Source organism: Meriones unguiculatus, chromosome 18 (assembly GCF_030254825.1).
Source record: "Meriones unguiculatus strain TT.TT164.6M chromosome 18, Bangor_MerUng_6.1, whole genome shotgun sequence".
Classification (NCBI taxonomy): Eukaryota; Metazoa; Chordata; class Mammalia; order Rodentia; family Muridae; genus Meriones; species Meriones unguiculatus.
Window position 1 is genome coordinate 24380551 of NC_083365.1, and position 12948 is coordinate 24393498.

Genomic DNA, 12948 nt, shown 5'->3' on the forward strand with positions numbered 1-12948 from the left:
CAAGTACCTCAGCCTCTGACATTTCATACACTAGAAACCAAAACTGTGCTGGAAACCACTCGGAGGGACATCTTTATACCCAGTGGGATTTTGGAATATGCAGCTAAAGGTGCTTTTTGCAAATCTGCAAATCGAGACAGCTTGTGCTTTAGGGCCCTCACTCGTAGAACCTTCTGAAGACGGTCCTAGAAACGCATCCAACCAGCCACGTGCCTTTGTAAAACCTTGAACCCTGTGACCTCCCACTCTGACCCTGGAGAAGTCCCTCCCGACGTCCAATTGTTCCAGAAATCCTACCGCTGCCTTTGCTTTCCACCTACGTGTAGACTTCATCCCTTTGACAAGACCCTATCCCCTCTGAGGGGACTTGGTTAACGGACACTTAGGGCTAGGAGAGGGTTGCAGGAGGACGGCAGCATCTGGGAGGAAGGATGCATAGCGGCTGGAAGAGAGCTGTGTTTGAACTGACTTAGGCTGGCCCCTGGAGTTTCCAAAGAGGGAGGGTCACGGTTCCCACCACTTCTCTCCGAGGGTCTCACATGCCGCTCTTTGCACTTCCAGATGCGGATGGAAACCTGTGTCGCAGTAACCAGCTCTTGCAAGTCGTGCTGACCATGCATCGGATCATCATCTCCTCGGCCGAGCTGCTGCAGAAACTCATGAATCTATATCCTTGGCTGTGGGGAAGTGTGCCGAAGCTGCCAGTGTGCTCTTGTTATAGCTGGTTTGGAATAAACGGGAGCAGTAAATGGCTCCACCTGTCCGTTTAAGGGTACGGTTGTCTGTGCACCTGTGTGTATGTGTGCCTGTGTGTGTGTGTGTGTGCAAACCTGTCTTTGCGCACCTCTGTGGGTATAGCTCCTTTTAGGTAGAACACTATTAGTTATGCAGATTTCTCTGTGTAATATGTGGTCAAAGAAATCAACATCCAAACACAGGCTACATTAATATCTCTTATGAGTAAAAAAAACCAAAATGTTTCCTTATACATTAGTCACAGATGTATTCATCCTACACAGACTGAGAAGGGCAATTGTAATTCTTGAATGATGTGTTTCTTAATGGACTTCGTGTGAGTTCTTCAGCCCTCCCTGGGCTCTGAAGAAAGGCTCAGCTGCATATTCTGGACAGCCTTCTTGCTCTAGGCTGTGGCACTGACTGTGGGCCAGTTAGACCTTGCTGGATGTAAGCAGGGTACGGAAGTTGTCTGCTTTCTCATTCAGAACGCCGGCCATCCTGTGAGCTGTGGTATCCAAGAGAAAAGTGCTGTCAGGGACTGAGACAAGTTAGCACGTGAGGCCCAGGTCTCTGGGGCTGAATCAGGTCTGTTACTGTGCAAATCCTTTTTCCAAAAAAAAAAAAGAAAGAAAGAAACACTGCAACCTGGGAGAGAAAAAGGAAACACAGCAACCAGATTCCCTTCTCTAACCTCCGGGAAGCTGTATCTTCCATCTCAGAGGCCAGTTTGCCAGGGTTGAGCCTGGGGAGAGGGCCACCTGATGAGAGGTACCTGTGGTGAGTGGGTGTCTCCTCTGCAGAGAATTCCAAGCCACTTTAATCTGCTTTGTGTGACCCCATGCTCCAGAGGCTGTGAACAGTGCCGGCCATGAAGCACTCCTTCCTCAAAATGTGCTGGCATCAGGACTGTGTGTACTTGAGCGGCCTCCTTCAGGGCGCCCGCTGGGTGCTGTTCCGGCAGCAACCCCTACACTGCAGCCCTGTCACATCCTATGCGCTCCACCCCTGCTCCCCAGTGCTCTCTCTCTCTCTCTCTCTCTCTCTCTCTCTCTCTCTCACACACACACACACACACAGTGGCACCTGCTCCCCAGCCATGACACATTCAAATGTCCCTCATCTAAAAATAAACTCCTAACCCCGTTTCCCCTTTATTAGACTGTTAGGATTAGAAATTTGATGTGAAACCTTCTTAAACCGTCTGCCATCACAATCTCCAATCCCCACTCCCACGCCCTCCTACGCACAACTGCGGTTCCCACCGAAGGACTCAGACTTCCCTCTGTTGTCACTGTGGCCTCCCAGCTGCCAGGCCCAGCGGGCTTGGCTCCATCGTTACTTATTTCTCCCAGAAGCAACGGACATCACAACAGCCCATACCTCTGAGGCCTTTCCCCCAAGACTTCTGTACCCTCCCACATGATCTCTCCCCTGAGCACACTTTCACACAGGGTCCATCTGCTGTCTTCTCACTCAGTAAGGTTTTGTGGGTGGTTTCGCACAATGGTGCTTATGGCCCAGGATGTCCGTGGGCCCAGGATGACTTTTCAGATTTCTCCATCATAACCTTGTTTTCTTGAAGGTCTGGACTAGTTCGCCCTGGTAACATTTTAATGTCTTCAAATCTATTTGTTAGCTTCCCTCCTGTGCTTTTGTCTGCCCTTAACGCCAAGCAGCACACCAGCTTCTCTTTAACTCTGCAATGGCACTGTAGTTTTACTTGCCTAAACTAGAAGCAGCAACCCCAGTCTTGTGGTGTCTTTGCCAGGGCCCAGCAGCTGAGGACCGGGGACTTCCTCCTTTTGAAGGGCTGCCAAGGGATCCCCAGAACACAGTTCCCGTGCAGGAAGCATGGCAGGATGGGAGGAGCCTTTACTGCAAAACAAACCAGGTCCTTTGATTTGACATTTAAATCTTAGCTCTTTTGAGACCTATGTCGTGTGTGTGTGTGTGTGTGTGTGTGTGTGTGTGTGTGTGTGTGTGTGTTTATGTGGGAGCATATGCATCTCTGTCTTTCCTTTTTACTGAGAAAGAATAAATATTTCAACAAGTTGAAAAAAATTGATAAACACCTAGAGCCTCAAAAGTATTTGTCAAGTATGTGCCTTGTGCTATTTATGATGTTGTGATACATTTTCTTATTGTAACAAAGAAATGTGTGCTCGTTCTATGTTCTCAGCCTCTGAATTTTTTCCCTTCATCCATTTGCCACCAGTAGCCTCAACATGCTTTGATTTTGATTGTGTCACTGATGCGGATGTGTGAGGTTTTGTGTGGATTTGTAGTGATTTATATTTGTGTGTAAATGTGTGCGCGTGCACAAGCGTGGCGAGCTCTAACTTCCAGAACAGATTTAACAAGAAACAAAATATTCATATTTGATTTTTCAAATTAGTCTTATATTTATTAAAATTACATATTTCACCATAATCCTTTTGTGTTTTCAAGATTAGTTTGCTCATCATTTAGATTTACATTTTAGGGTTTTTTTTTCATGTTATAATTTATCACTCTAATGGGTTAACATTTATCTTAGGTGTTCTAAAGCTGAGCATAAAGTAAGATTTGAAATTAAAAACCACACATCTGCCACACTTAATAAAGTATTCCACACTCATGCTTCAAACCTGTGGGTCCAAGGTGCTCAAAATCACTCAGGTATACATGATTTCAAAATGCACACAGGCCTTCCTCATAAACACAGAACTGTGGTTCTGGTAACCCCTGGCTTTTCTGTATTTAACTCAAAGCTCTCCACTGGTGGATATAGTCACACCTACTGAGAGAAGACTGACTCCATTGCAGTTATGTGATCTTGGCTGCTTGTTGCTGGACCACTCTCACCAGCCCAGCTGTAATTCACGGACCCCTATATTGCAGTTATCATGTCCCAAAATTGGTAAAAGAGAAAGAGGCCATGACCTTGGCGGGGGGGAAGTAGACAGCCAAGTACCTTGCCCGTCTGTCCACAGAAGAAAGATGGTGGGGGCCGTCCCCATTCACTGCTGGACTAGGGCTCACATATGATTCTTGAATAAACAAATACCCTTTTCTCTATCTCAAAAGACATGTAAACACGGGGGTGTCCTTTCGTTCCTTCAAAATATTCAGCATCAGGAACACTAATGAGGTTCTCTTTGGTTATATTTTTGGGGTTATTCCATGGCTTTTTCTGTCTTGCCATGGCGGTACAGAGGTTCCTCAACTATTGCCTATCATAAGTATATGTATGTATATGTGTATATACATTGTTCATGTTACTGTTTTTTAATTTTCAATGCATCTGAAAAATATGTGGATATATATTTCCTTCAAATCATTGCCCAAATAGTTACTGCGTGTATCAATTACTAGAAAAAAAATTTTAAAGATGAAGTAGATCTTTTTCTAACTTATTGATTCAGTTGGACTCCTAGTCACTTAGGCAGAGGCAAGAGGTAATTTGCCCACATTTCAAGAGTTGATTTGGTAAATACTTCCAAAGTTAGACGTTTTATGGCTTCCGAAAATACGGCTTCCGTTTCCCTTAACCGCTACCTTACATATAAGGACGCCTTGGAAAAGAATTCTCCAGGAATTTGTCTGAAGATCTGCTACTTTGTCAGGTAAGGTCTCCATGACTTGGAGACTGTGTGGAGTGGTGTGAAATGAAAAGCTGCTGCCTGGACTTCTGTGCTTTCTTGTTCTCCCTACCTCTCCCTTATAGCCTTTCGTGGGCTGCCTCTGACACTGTCAACGGCCTCTGATACTTTAGGCTCCCTCTGACACTCTAGGCTGCCTCTGACACTGTAGGCTTTCTCTGACACTCTAGGCTTTCTCTGACTCTGTAGGCTTTCTCTAACTCTGTAGGCTTTCTCTGACACTCTAGGCTTTCTCTAACTCTGTAGGCTTTCTCTGACACTCTAGGCTTTCTCTGACTCTGTAGGCTTTCTCTGATTCTGTAGGCTGCTTCTGACACTGTTGGTTGCCTCTGGACACTGATGGGTGCCCTTGGACAGACCCAAAGGACAAAAGCCTTACTACTGGAAACTCAACTAAACCCAGTGCAGCTTCGGTGTCCTCTGGTATACCTGTGCTTAAGATTTTCATTCTTTTTTTTTTCTTTTGGTTTTATGAGAGTTTGCATTGAATGGCACAAGAGAAGGATACAAAGACAATCAAGGGTCTCTATTTTCTTCTTTATATTTATTCTTAATTATTGTGGTACTATAACTCACTGAACATTTTGAGAATTCTGGAAATAGTATAATAAACACTCATAACCAGCTATTTTCTATTAATTCTTCATGAAGTTTTTTCCCCTTGTTTTGTTGTTTGTTTGTTTGTTTGTTTTTGTTTTTTAGTAACTTTTACTAATTTTTTTAAAGTAACATGCAATTGATGGGTCCCATTATGACATTTTCAAACATAAATGTCAGTATGCTTTTGCCGTACTTGGCCCTGATTCCCCACCAGTAACAGTGACCACCCATATCACAATTGTGGATCCGGGGAGGGGGAGCAAGGTGGAAATAGCCAGGGGATGGAGACCTCAGGCGGTGATGAGTATCTGAGAAACAGACTTCCCGTGAGACAGCTTGTTTAATTGGAAAGAACAAAGGCTATTTAAACCTTTTGAGGAGTAGCTAGAGGCTCTTTGGGGTGAGGGTACATTATTGGCCAGGACCAAGGTACTGGGAATGCCTTATTTGCATGAAGAGGAATTCCAGGTGCTTGCCGGACATGACTTTACAAAGAGAGGAAGTTTAACCTGTCATCTGGCCACCAGGCTACGCGACCACCTCAGGTGGCAGAGGTGGAGGAAGTGAGGCTATGTGCACCGGGACATGCAGGCCCAGAACAGGGAGGAAACAGTCCTTCTCCTGCCAGTCTCAAGACGAGATTTTCAGGGTTTGGACACGCCTTGACTTCACTCTTGCTCCAGGCCAGCTCCCCTGGTCGAGTGGCTCCCTGGCCCCACATACTTTGTTCCTTTTAATTTTCTTCACTTATTCCTATCCCTCTAGCCCCTTGCTTTTGCATGCCTTTAATCCCAGCACTTGGGAGGCAGAGGCAGGCAGATCTCTGAGGTTGAGGCCAGCTTGGTCTACAGAGCAAGTGCCAGGACAGCAAGAGCTATACAGAGAAACCTTGTCTCAAACAACAACAGCAAAAGATATATGTTTGTGTGTGTGTGTGTGTGTGTGTGTGTGTGTGTATACACATATATATGTTTTATACTGTATAGCTTTTGCTTGGCTTTCTGTTGTAAAAAAAATCCTCTCTAGTCTTTACAGGTTTCTGATAAGCATTATTTTTCATGGTTATATTAACGAGTAATAAAAAAAAACATACTTTACACATACAGGCCCCATTTTGGGATATTTGCTCACTCACATGGCCATGTCTATATCCTGTCTGGGTTCTTTGATATGATATGCCTCGTCCTATCAAAGTATTTTGTGTGTGGAGACCCTGAAGCCCGATAAATTGTTTTCTTCCCTCCCTGGAACCCTCCACCCCCAGATCTTTTACTGCAGGATAAATCTCACTTTGTCTTCTGAATGCTTTTTTAGTCTCAAATTCCTCTGGGAATCTGCCTAACTGTGAAGCCTGGGGCTCAGTGTTCTTTCTAACTCCCTCCTTGTAGGTATTGGATAACAGAATTCTGGATCATGTTCAAAATGGATGCCAGCCTGACCAGCACCATGGAAGAGTTTCAGGACCTGGTGAAAGCCAATGGTGAGGAGTCACATTGCCGCCTCATCGACACATCGCAAATGTGAGTGTCAGGGTTCTGGTGGGTCCTCTGAAACCACCTGCCACCAGGAACCCAAGCTGTGATGCTGGGTCTCTCACCCCCTCCACCTCCAGGAAGCTCAGACAGGTTCCGAGAGCCCCACCAAAGAGGACTTGACCTTGACTAGAAAAGCACAGAGGCCCCCCAGTGAGGACGAGGTAGCAGGCAGGAACAAAGAGCAGAGGGTAGCCAGCCCTTACTAGAAGGCATCCAACCCGTAAGAAACCAAAAGCCCAATGTCTGAACCAGGGCCTCTTTGGCAGTTGGTGCAACAGGCACCCTTGAGTTTATATGAGCTAGGAACTATTGCGAAATGTCCCAAGCAGAGATTTAGAACATACATAGATATCTGTGAAAGACCATTAGCCTCCCAGAGCTGAGACGGAACTCAGGCATATTTCACATCGTTCTTTGAGTTCCTTATTCACACAGTTGGCTCACTCTGGAAAATGAGCCCTTCTTAATTTGGGGAAGGAGGGCACACATATTACATGGTGGGGTTTTTACGTGTGGTTATTTGTTTTGCAATAATGCAAATTCCCAAAATACAGAGTTCTAGAACTGCAGCATATGGGAGATATCAATTCACCCAAAACCCTGTTTTTGCCTGACTGGCCTGGGGTCTGTGACTACAAAGCCTGGGGTCTGTGACTGGCCTCTATCCTTCAGCTTGTCCATCACTGCCATCTATTCTGACACAGCTCAGGGCCAGTGGCTCTCATCTGTGCTCCAAGCCCTGCCTGTAATACCCACACACAAAAAGATGACTTCAAAGTCACATCCCACAATCCCAAATAAATCTGTTCATCTGTTTGGTCCTCTGTACTTCTCCTCTTATAATTACACAACTTGATAGATAAAAGAGGTTTTTTTTTTTGTTTGTTTGTTTGTTTTTCCCAAGCTAACAACCTTTTCCCTTTAAAGATGAAAACCCTAGAGCCCCAGGGCCACTTGAAATCCTTACTTCTGTCCTAATATTTTCTAGCTGAATTTCCTCTCCCAATGTTTTTCACTGTTCATTATTAAGAATTGTTAATTCAGGATATTTCCTGACTCGATATATTTAAGGGTATTTCTTTGGCATGCATGGGCGGGGGCGGGTGGAGGGAAGCCTGCAGAATTTGTAGCCTTTCCCAAACTTAAAATTAAGGAATCCTTGTGTCAAGAGTCAAGGCTCTCAGAAATGCCACTTTAGAAACCCAAGCATGCATCCTGCTGCCTTTCAGCACTGTCCACTTTTCTTTGCATAGTGTGAAACTGAAACTCTGGGAGACTCTGGGGTGGGCTGTGAGGACACGGAGGAATAACTGGGTCATTCTAGGGTCAGAGTTCATATGGTCATTTTTGTAACTGGGGACTTTGGAGGAAAATGACTTGGTTTGGCCCATTGTGGCCACATGTGCTGATCAGTGGTTCCTTGAGACATGGTGTGCTCTCTCTCTATTTTTCTCTGAGCTCTCCTGGCCTGAAAATTAGCCCCCTCTTATGATTTCTACCAACAAATCCATGACCCTAACAGGAAGAGAGGAACACACAGACACTTGGGAAGAGTAGACATATTAAGGTCAGAGGAAGAGCCAGGACCATCGGCTGAAAGTGGCCCCTTCCCACTGCCCTCCTGTCTCTCTGGCTGCATCCAGAAGGTTCTTTTTTCTTTTTATTTTTTAATTTGTATCGCAGAAAAAAAAATCGACTGGGGGAAACTCAGTGAATGCATCACTTTTGCCAAGTGGAGCTAGCTAATTGTGCTCTGGGAATTCTGTGGGTAACACCAGTGGGCTTACCTTTGAAAAGCAGCTGTGATTTATGCTTCTTGTCTTCTCCCTTTCTCGTTTACCCACCAAAGTAATTCTCGAGACTGGTCCAGGAAACTGACTCAACGAATAAAATCAAATACCAGCAAGAAGCGGAAAGTCTCTCTGCTGTTCGACCATCTGGAGCCTGAAGAACTGTCTGAGCACCTCACCTACCTTGAGTTCAAGTCCTTCCGAAGGATATCTGTACGTAGCTGAGGGACAAGGGGAAAGCTACCCAGGGAAATGTATGAACAGGAGCAGAGCCAGCAGCCAGGTTCCCGCCTGACCCAGCATAACCCTCTCCTTGCCATAGTGCCAGGAGACTTCCTTAGCAGGCATCGGAGGGTCTGGAGATCCAGAATTCTTTGGCTGCCCATGCTCTGCTTCCCCATGCCACACCCTCTGTGTCCACCTACCACTCCAGCAATCACTCAGCCTCTAGAGCTGTGGCACTGGGGTACACATGATATCCTGCATTCATGCTTGTATGAGGGCACACATGCCCTTCACCCCCGATAATCACTAGAATATTAGAAAACTGTTTTATAATCTTTCTCAAAAAAAAAAAAAACAGATAAAAAATAAAAAGGGCATAGGTTCCCTAAGAGTTGGAATTCCAGGCTAGGTTTTGAATGGCTCTAAAAGGTCCTAAAATTAAAGTAGAGGTGACCAATCTATTCCTAAACATACCTAAATCCCTGAAAGAGTGACAACATGGCCAGCAGTACCATCCTTCTAGAAGCAAACTGTGCTAATTCACGTCGTTGATATAGCCAAGAGGCCAAGCAGGGCAAAGAGAAAGAGAGATGAAGGGTGAAGGGAAAGATAGTCGGATTAACCATCAGCAAAAGGAAGAGTTCACAGCACATCCTGTCCCCACTATAGTCCTCACAGCTGACTCTACAGGGTACCCGAGAGCACTATTTCATACAAGAGAGCTTGTCACCCACCCAAGAGAAATTGCCGCCACGTTAGATGCAACATGCTGTCATTGGCCAATGTGACTTCTGGAATCATGATACATTTATTCCACTCAGGCTCCCCTCCCACACGCAGGAACCATCTTCAGTTTTGCTCTGACACCAGACAGTACTGTACTGCCTGCCTTAGAACGACCTGTATTTCCCTGCTGGAGGATGGAGAGCCAGAGGGCTGACTAGCAAAGTCTGCACGCCTTAACAGATTTGGGGTTCACATGTCCCAGTCACTCAGCACCAACTTATTGAGCCTTGCTCTGTGTGGTTTGAGAAGAGCAAACCCAATCACAGTGATTATGCCATACCTTCTCCCTTAACACGGATATTCTGTTATCACCCAACCGGGAGTCCAGGAGCTTCCACGTGGAGCTGGTTCCAAACACTCCCCTGTGCTAACTACCCAGTTTCCTCATGGGCATCCCTTGGATAGCGTGCTAGGCCCCCATTGTGAGGCTCCAGCTGGGGATTTTCCATTTAACCCACCTCCCCTGTCCCAAGACTAGACAGAGCTGAAAGCCTGTGAAAAAAAAAAGACCATTATTCCACTGGAAATCAGAGCTGTGCTGGAGAAGCCAACAGAGCAGTCCCGGGCCTGTGTGATGCCAGTGCTTGGCAGAAGCAGAAGTGACGTCAATACAGGACAATGAATCAGAGCCAGCACCTCTGGGTCAGACAGTGTTCTGTTTACAAATAAAAGCTCCTATCTTTTGAGTGATATGGCCCCTTCACAGAAGGCTATTTCAGTGGGCTCTTCTTTGCTTTTGCTCTCTTCCTAAACAGTTTCCTCAGGTAATTTTCCCTCCAGCATGAAGCTGCAGGGAAATGTATCTCTACTGTGTTTCTTTAACACTTTATGGGAGGATTATATTATACGGATACTTCTCCCTTTGAAAAGAAAAGCGAGGCAGATAGATTGTACACATTCCCAGTGAAAAGGACTGGAGTGTATGCATCCACTGGAATGAGGGTGACAGCTTCCTCTTAGGACAGGGAAGACCTGTGCCTCCCGTGGCAGTCTCACAGTTCTTCTAAGAACGCCTCCATCCCACCCAGATGTATCCGCCTACCAGAGGTCGCAGCATCATGGGTGGAGATTGGTTAATGGGTATGTTTTACTAACACGTGTTTTATCTACATTCTCATTCATTCTCTCTCTCTCTCTCTCTCTCTCTCTCTCTCTCTCTCTCTCTGTACCCTTAACAAAGCTGAAGTTTATTTTCCACCTCACTTGAAGTCTAGCAGGTGTCGGGTCTAGGCTAGTTGAATGTCTAGTCTTCCTCTGGTTGAGAATTCCCACCATCTCTTGAGCAGTAGAAAGACAGAGTGACAAAGCATGCCCTGGCACTTAGATCAGTCCTGATGCTTCGCTCACCACCTCTGAGCCGTTTCACCTTGGCTTTCAAAGTGCAGAGTTGAGCCCAGCACCGGAGCCTCCCATAGGAGTTTCCCTGAAAGTAACTTCTTTACCGTTGAAGCTGAGAGGTTCTTATTAGCAGGGACATGGCAGCTATAACCATCCCTTAGACCAGGCCATCCAGGATATTTCTGCTTCACAAATGCAGTCCCATTGTCATCCACAGTTAGGAAAACTTAGCTGCTTGGTGCTTAGTTAGCTGCATTTCAGGTGTCCTTCTCGCCTGGCTTCTGCTCAAGTTTCTGACTACGAGGTAGTTCAGACAGGCTAGTGTTAGCATGGTAACTTTCCTATTAGCACTACCTCACATGTGTGTATCTCCATGAAGGATGGAAGGGCGTCCATACCATGCGTTATCTTGACGCTTGTGCCCTAAATAGGGAGGCTTTACGATCACAGATTTTTAGACAGCAGGTAGAGAGAGAAAGGTTCCAGGAGAATTGTCTTCTTGAAGAGAGGATTCAGAGCTGGAACCAATAAACATTTTCTACTATGGTGCGCTCTACTCGGAAGAGAAAGAACACTAGATCTACTCAAGCACGCTATTTGGGTTAATTGATGTGTACTCATCTTTGTATGCCTAATGGACTTGATGTGGAGAGGCCCCTATGAGACTCCCCCACACCCCATCATGCAGCCACAGGCTTGTTTGCCCATACCAGTTCCCAACCACCACTGAGCTGAGCTGATGGGCCTCCTCAGAACTCCAGGCATACCAGTACTCCATCCTGATGGTTGTCTTTTTTCCCTCCAGTTCTCTGATTATCAAAATTACCTTGTAAATAGCTGCGTGAAGGAGAACCCCACTATGGAGCGCTCCATTGCCCTGTGCAACGGCATCTCCCAGTGGGTACAACTGATGGTTCTCAGCCGTCCCACCCCACAGCTCCGGGCAGAGGTCTTCATCAAGTTCATCCATGTGGCCCAGGTGAGTGGCGGGATTGAGACATTCATCCTAGGCCATGAGGTAAACGGCTTAGCACTTTCACCCAGAGCCTGGTCTGAGTCCTGTCCCTTCTCACCCGCAGTGGGGTTTGTGCTCTTCTGCCGTCTCCTGGTAAGGCTTCTGCTCTCTCGCCCAGCAGCAAGGCGGAAGGAAGGCCACATGGGCCTTCTCACAATCAGGACTCAGCTCCCTAAGGCTTGTCTGGAGCTGCTTGATTTTCGCCTAACTAGCAGCGTGGCAAACAGACTGGCATTTCTCAATTTCACTGATGCCGGACCAGCCTGAGTTTCTTGGGTCCTTGGGCTGAGGCTCTGCTGGATTGAATATTCAATGCCTGAGGGACAGCGATTTGAATGTCTCTTCCCCGGCTGTTATCCTTTCCCGCCACAAGCATGCACAGGGGGAAAATGTCTTAATAATAAGCTTGGCAATAATGTAAAGGCAAGAAGATTGTGCTTATTGTATTTTTCAACCCTTGGTAGTCTACACCAATGTTTCTCTAAGTTTACAAATGGTCCATCTGCTCTGATAGCCATTAAAGACAGTTCAAACATACTCTCTAAGCCTAGTTTAGTCTAGGGAACCAGAATTCACGGGAAGTGAATCCAGAAGTCTTTGTTAAGTGCGTACTCAATGACTCTTGGAAGCCAACAATTTAGACCACAGATCAGACTCAGCAAAGAGGAACATGTGACCTCCGTGCTGATCTGGGATCTGGTCTGGAGGTCAATAAGAAGAGAGGAAACTGCAGCCGCTGGCTGTTAGTCTTACTATAAGGAAAACATGCAGCACAGAGATGTCAGTTTCCAAGCACCGTGTAACGGCATGTACAGTGACGCTGCTGTCATTTGTCTTTGTCGTCTGTGTCACAGAAGCTCCACCAGCTACAGAACTTCAACACGCTGATGGCCGTGATAGGGGGACTGTGTCACAGCTCCATCTCCAGGCTCAAGGAGACAAGTTCACATGTCCCACATGAGATCAATAAGGTCAGTGAGCTGTCCTCTCCGGGACCCTTAGGACTGCACATCCCTTGTCAACCAGGTTGTGGGGGAGGGGCAGGGAGACAAACCCTGAGGAAATCAGGATGGGTGAGTCACAGACCTGAGATTGTGTGTGAGAGTCCACCTGGCCTCAGTGTCACTGTGCTCCTTCCTTGGGTCTACAAGGTGTCCAATGTTCAGTCACCATCCTTGTCATGACGCCCTTGCCAGGTCTCCTCACCTTAGAATGTTCTCCTAAAACAAATAGAAGTTCAGCTGCTCATAGCGTGTGTCAAGCGCATTTACACAGTGACA

At 46.3% G+C, this 12948-nt stretch overlaps 1 protein-coding gene across 1 annotated transcript in view; it reads left to right on the top strand.

Moving 5' to 3' along the window:
• The window catches only part of Rasgrp1 (RAS guanyl releasing protein 1), a 58330-nt gene that overhangs the window by 29960 nt on the left and 15422 nt on the right, over positions 1 to 12948 (top strand). Inside the window, exons 3-8 of the mRNA XM_021662668.2 lie at positions 562 to 667; positions 4281 to 4343; positions 6368 to 6499; positions 8364 to 8517; positions 11459 to 11632; positions 12523 to 12639. Of these exons, the coding sequence (XP_021518343.1) occupies positions 562 to 667; positions 4281 to 4343; positions 6368 to 6499; positions 8364 to 8517; positions 11459 to 11632; positions 12523 to 12639 (746 nt within the window). The remainder of the gene's footprint in view (positions 1 to 561; positions 668 to 4280; positions 4344 to 6367; positions 6500 to 8363; positions 8518 to 11458; positions 11633 to 12522; positions 12640 to 12948) is intronic.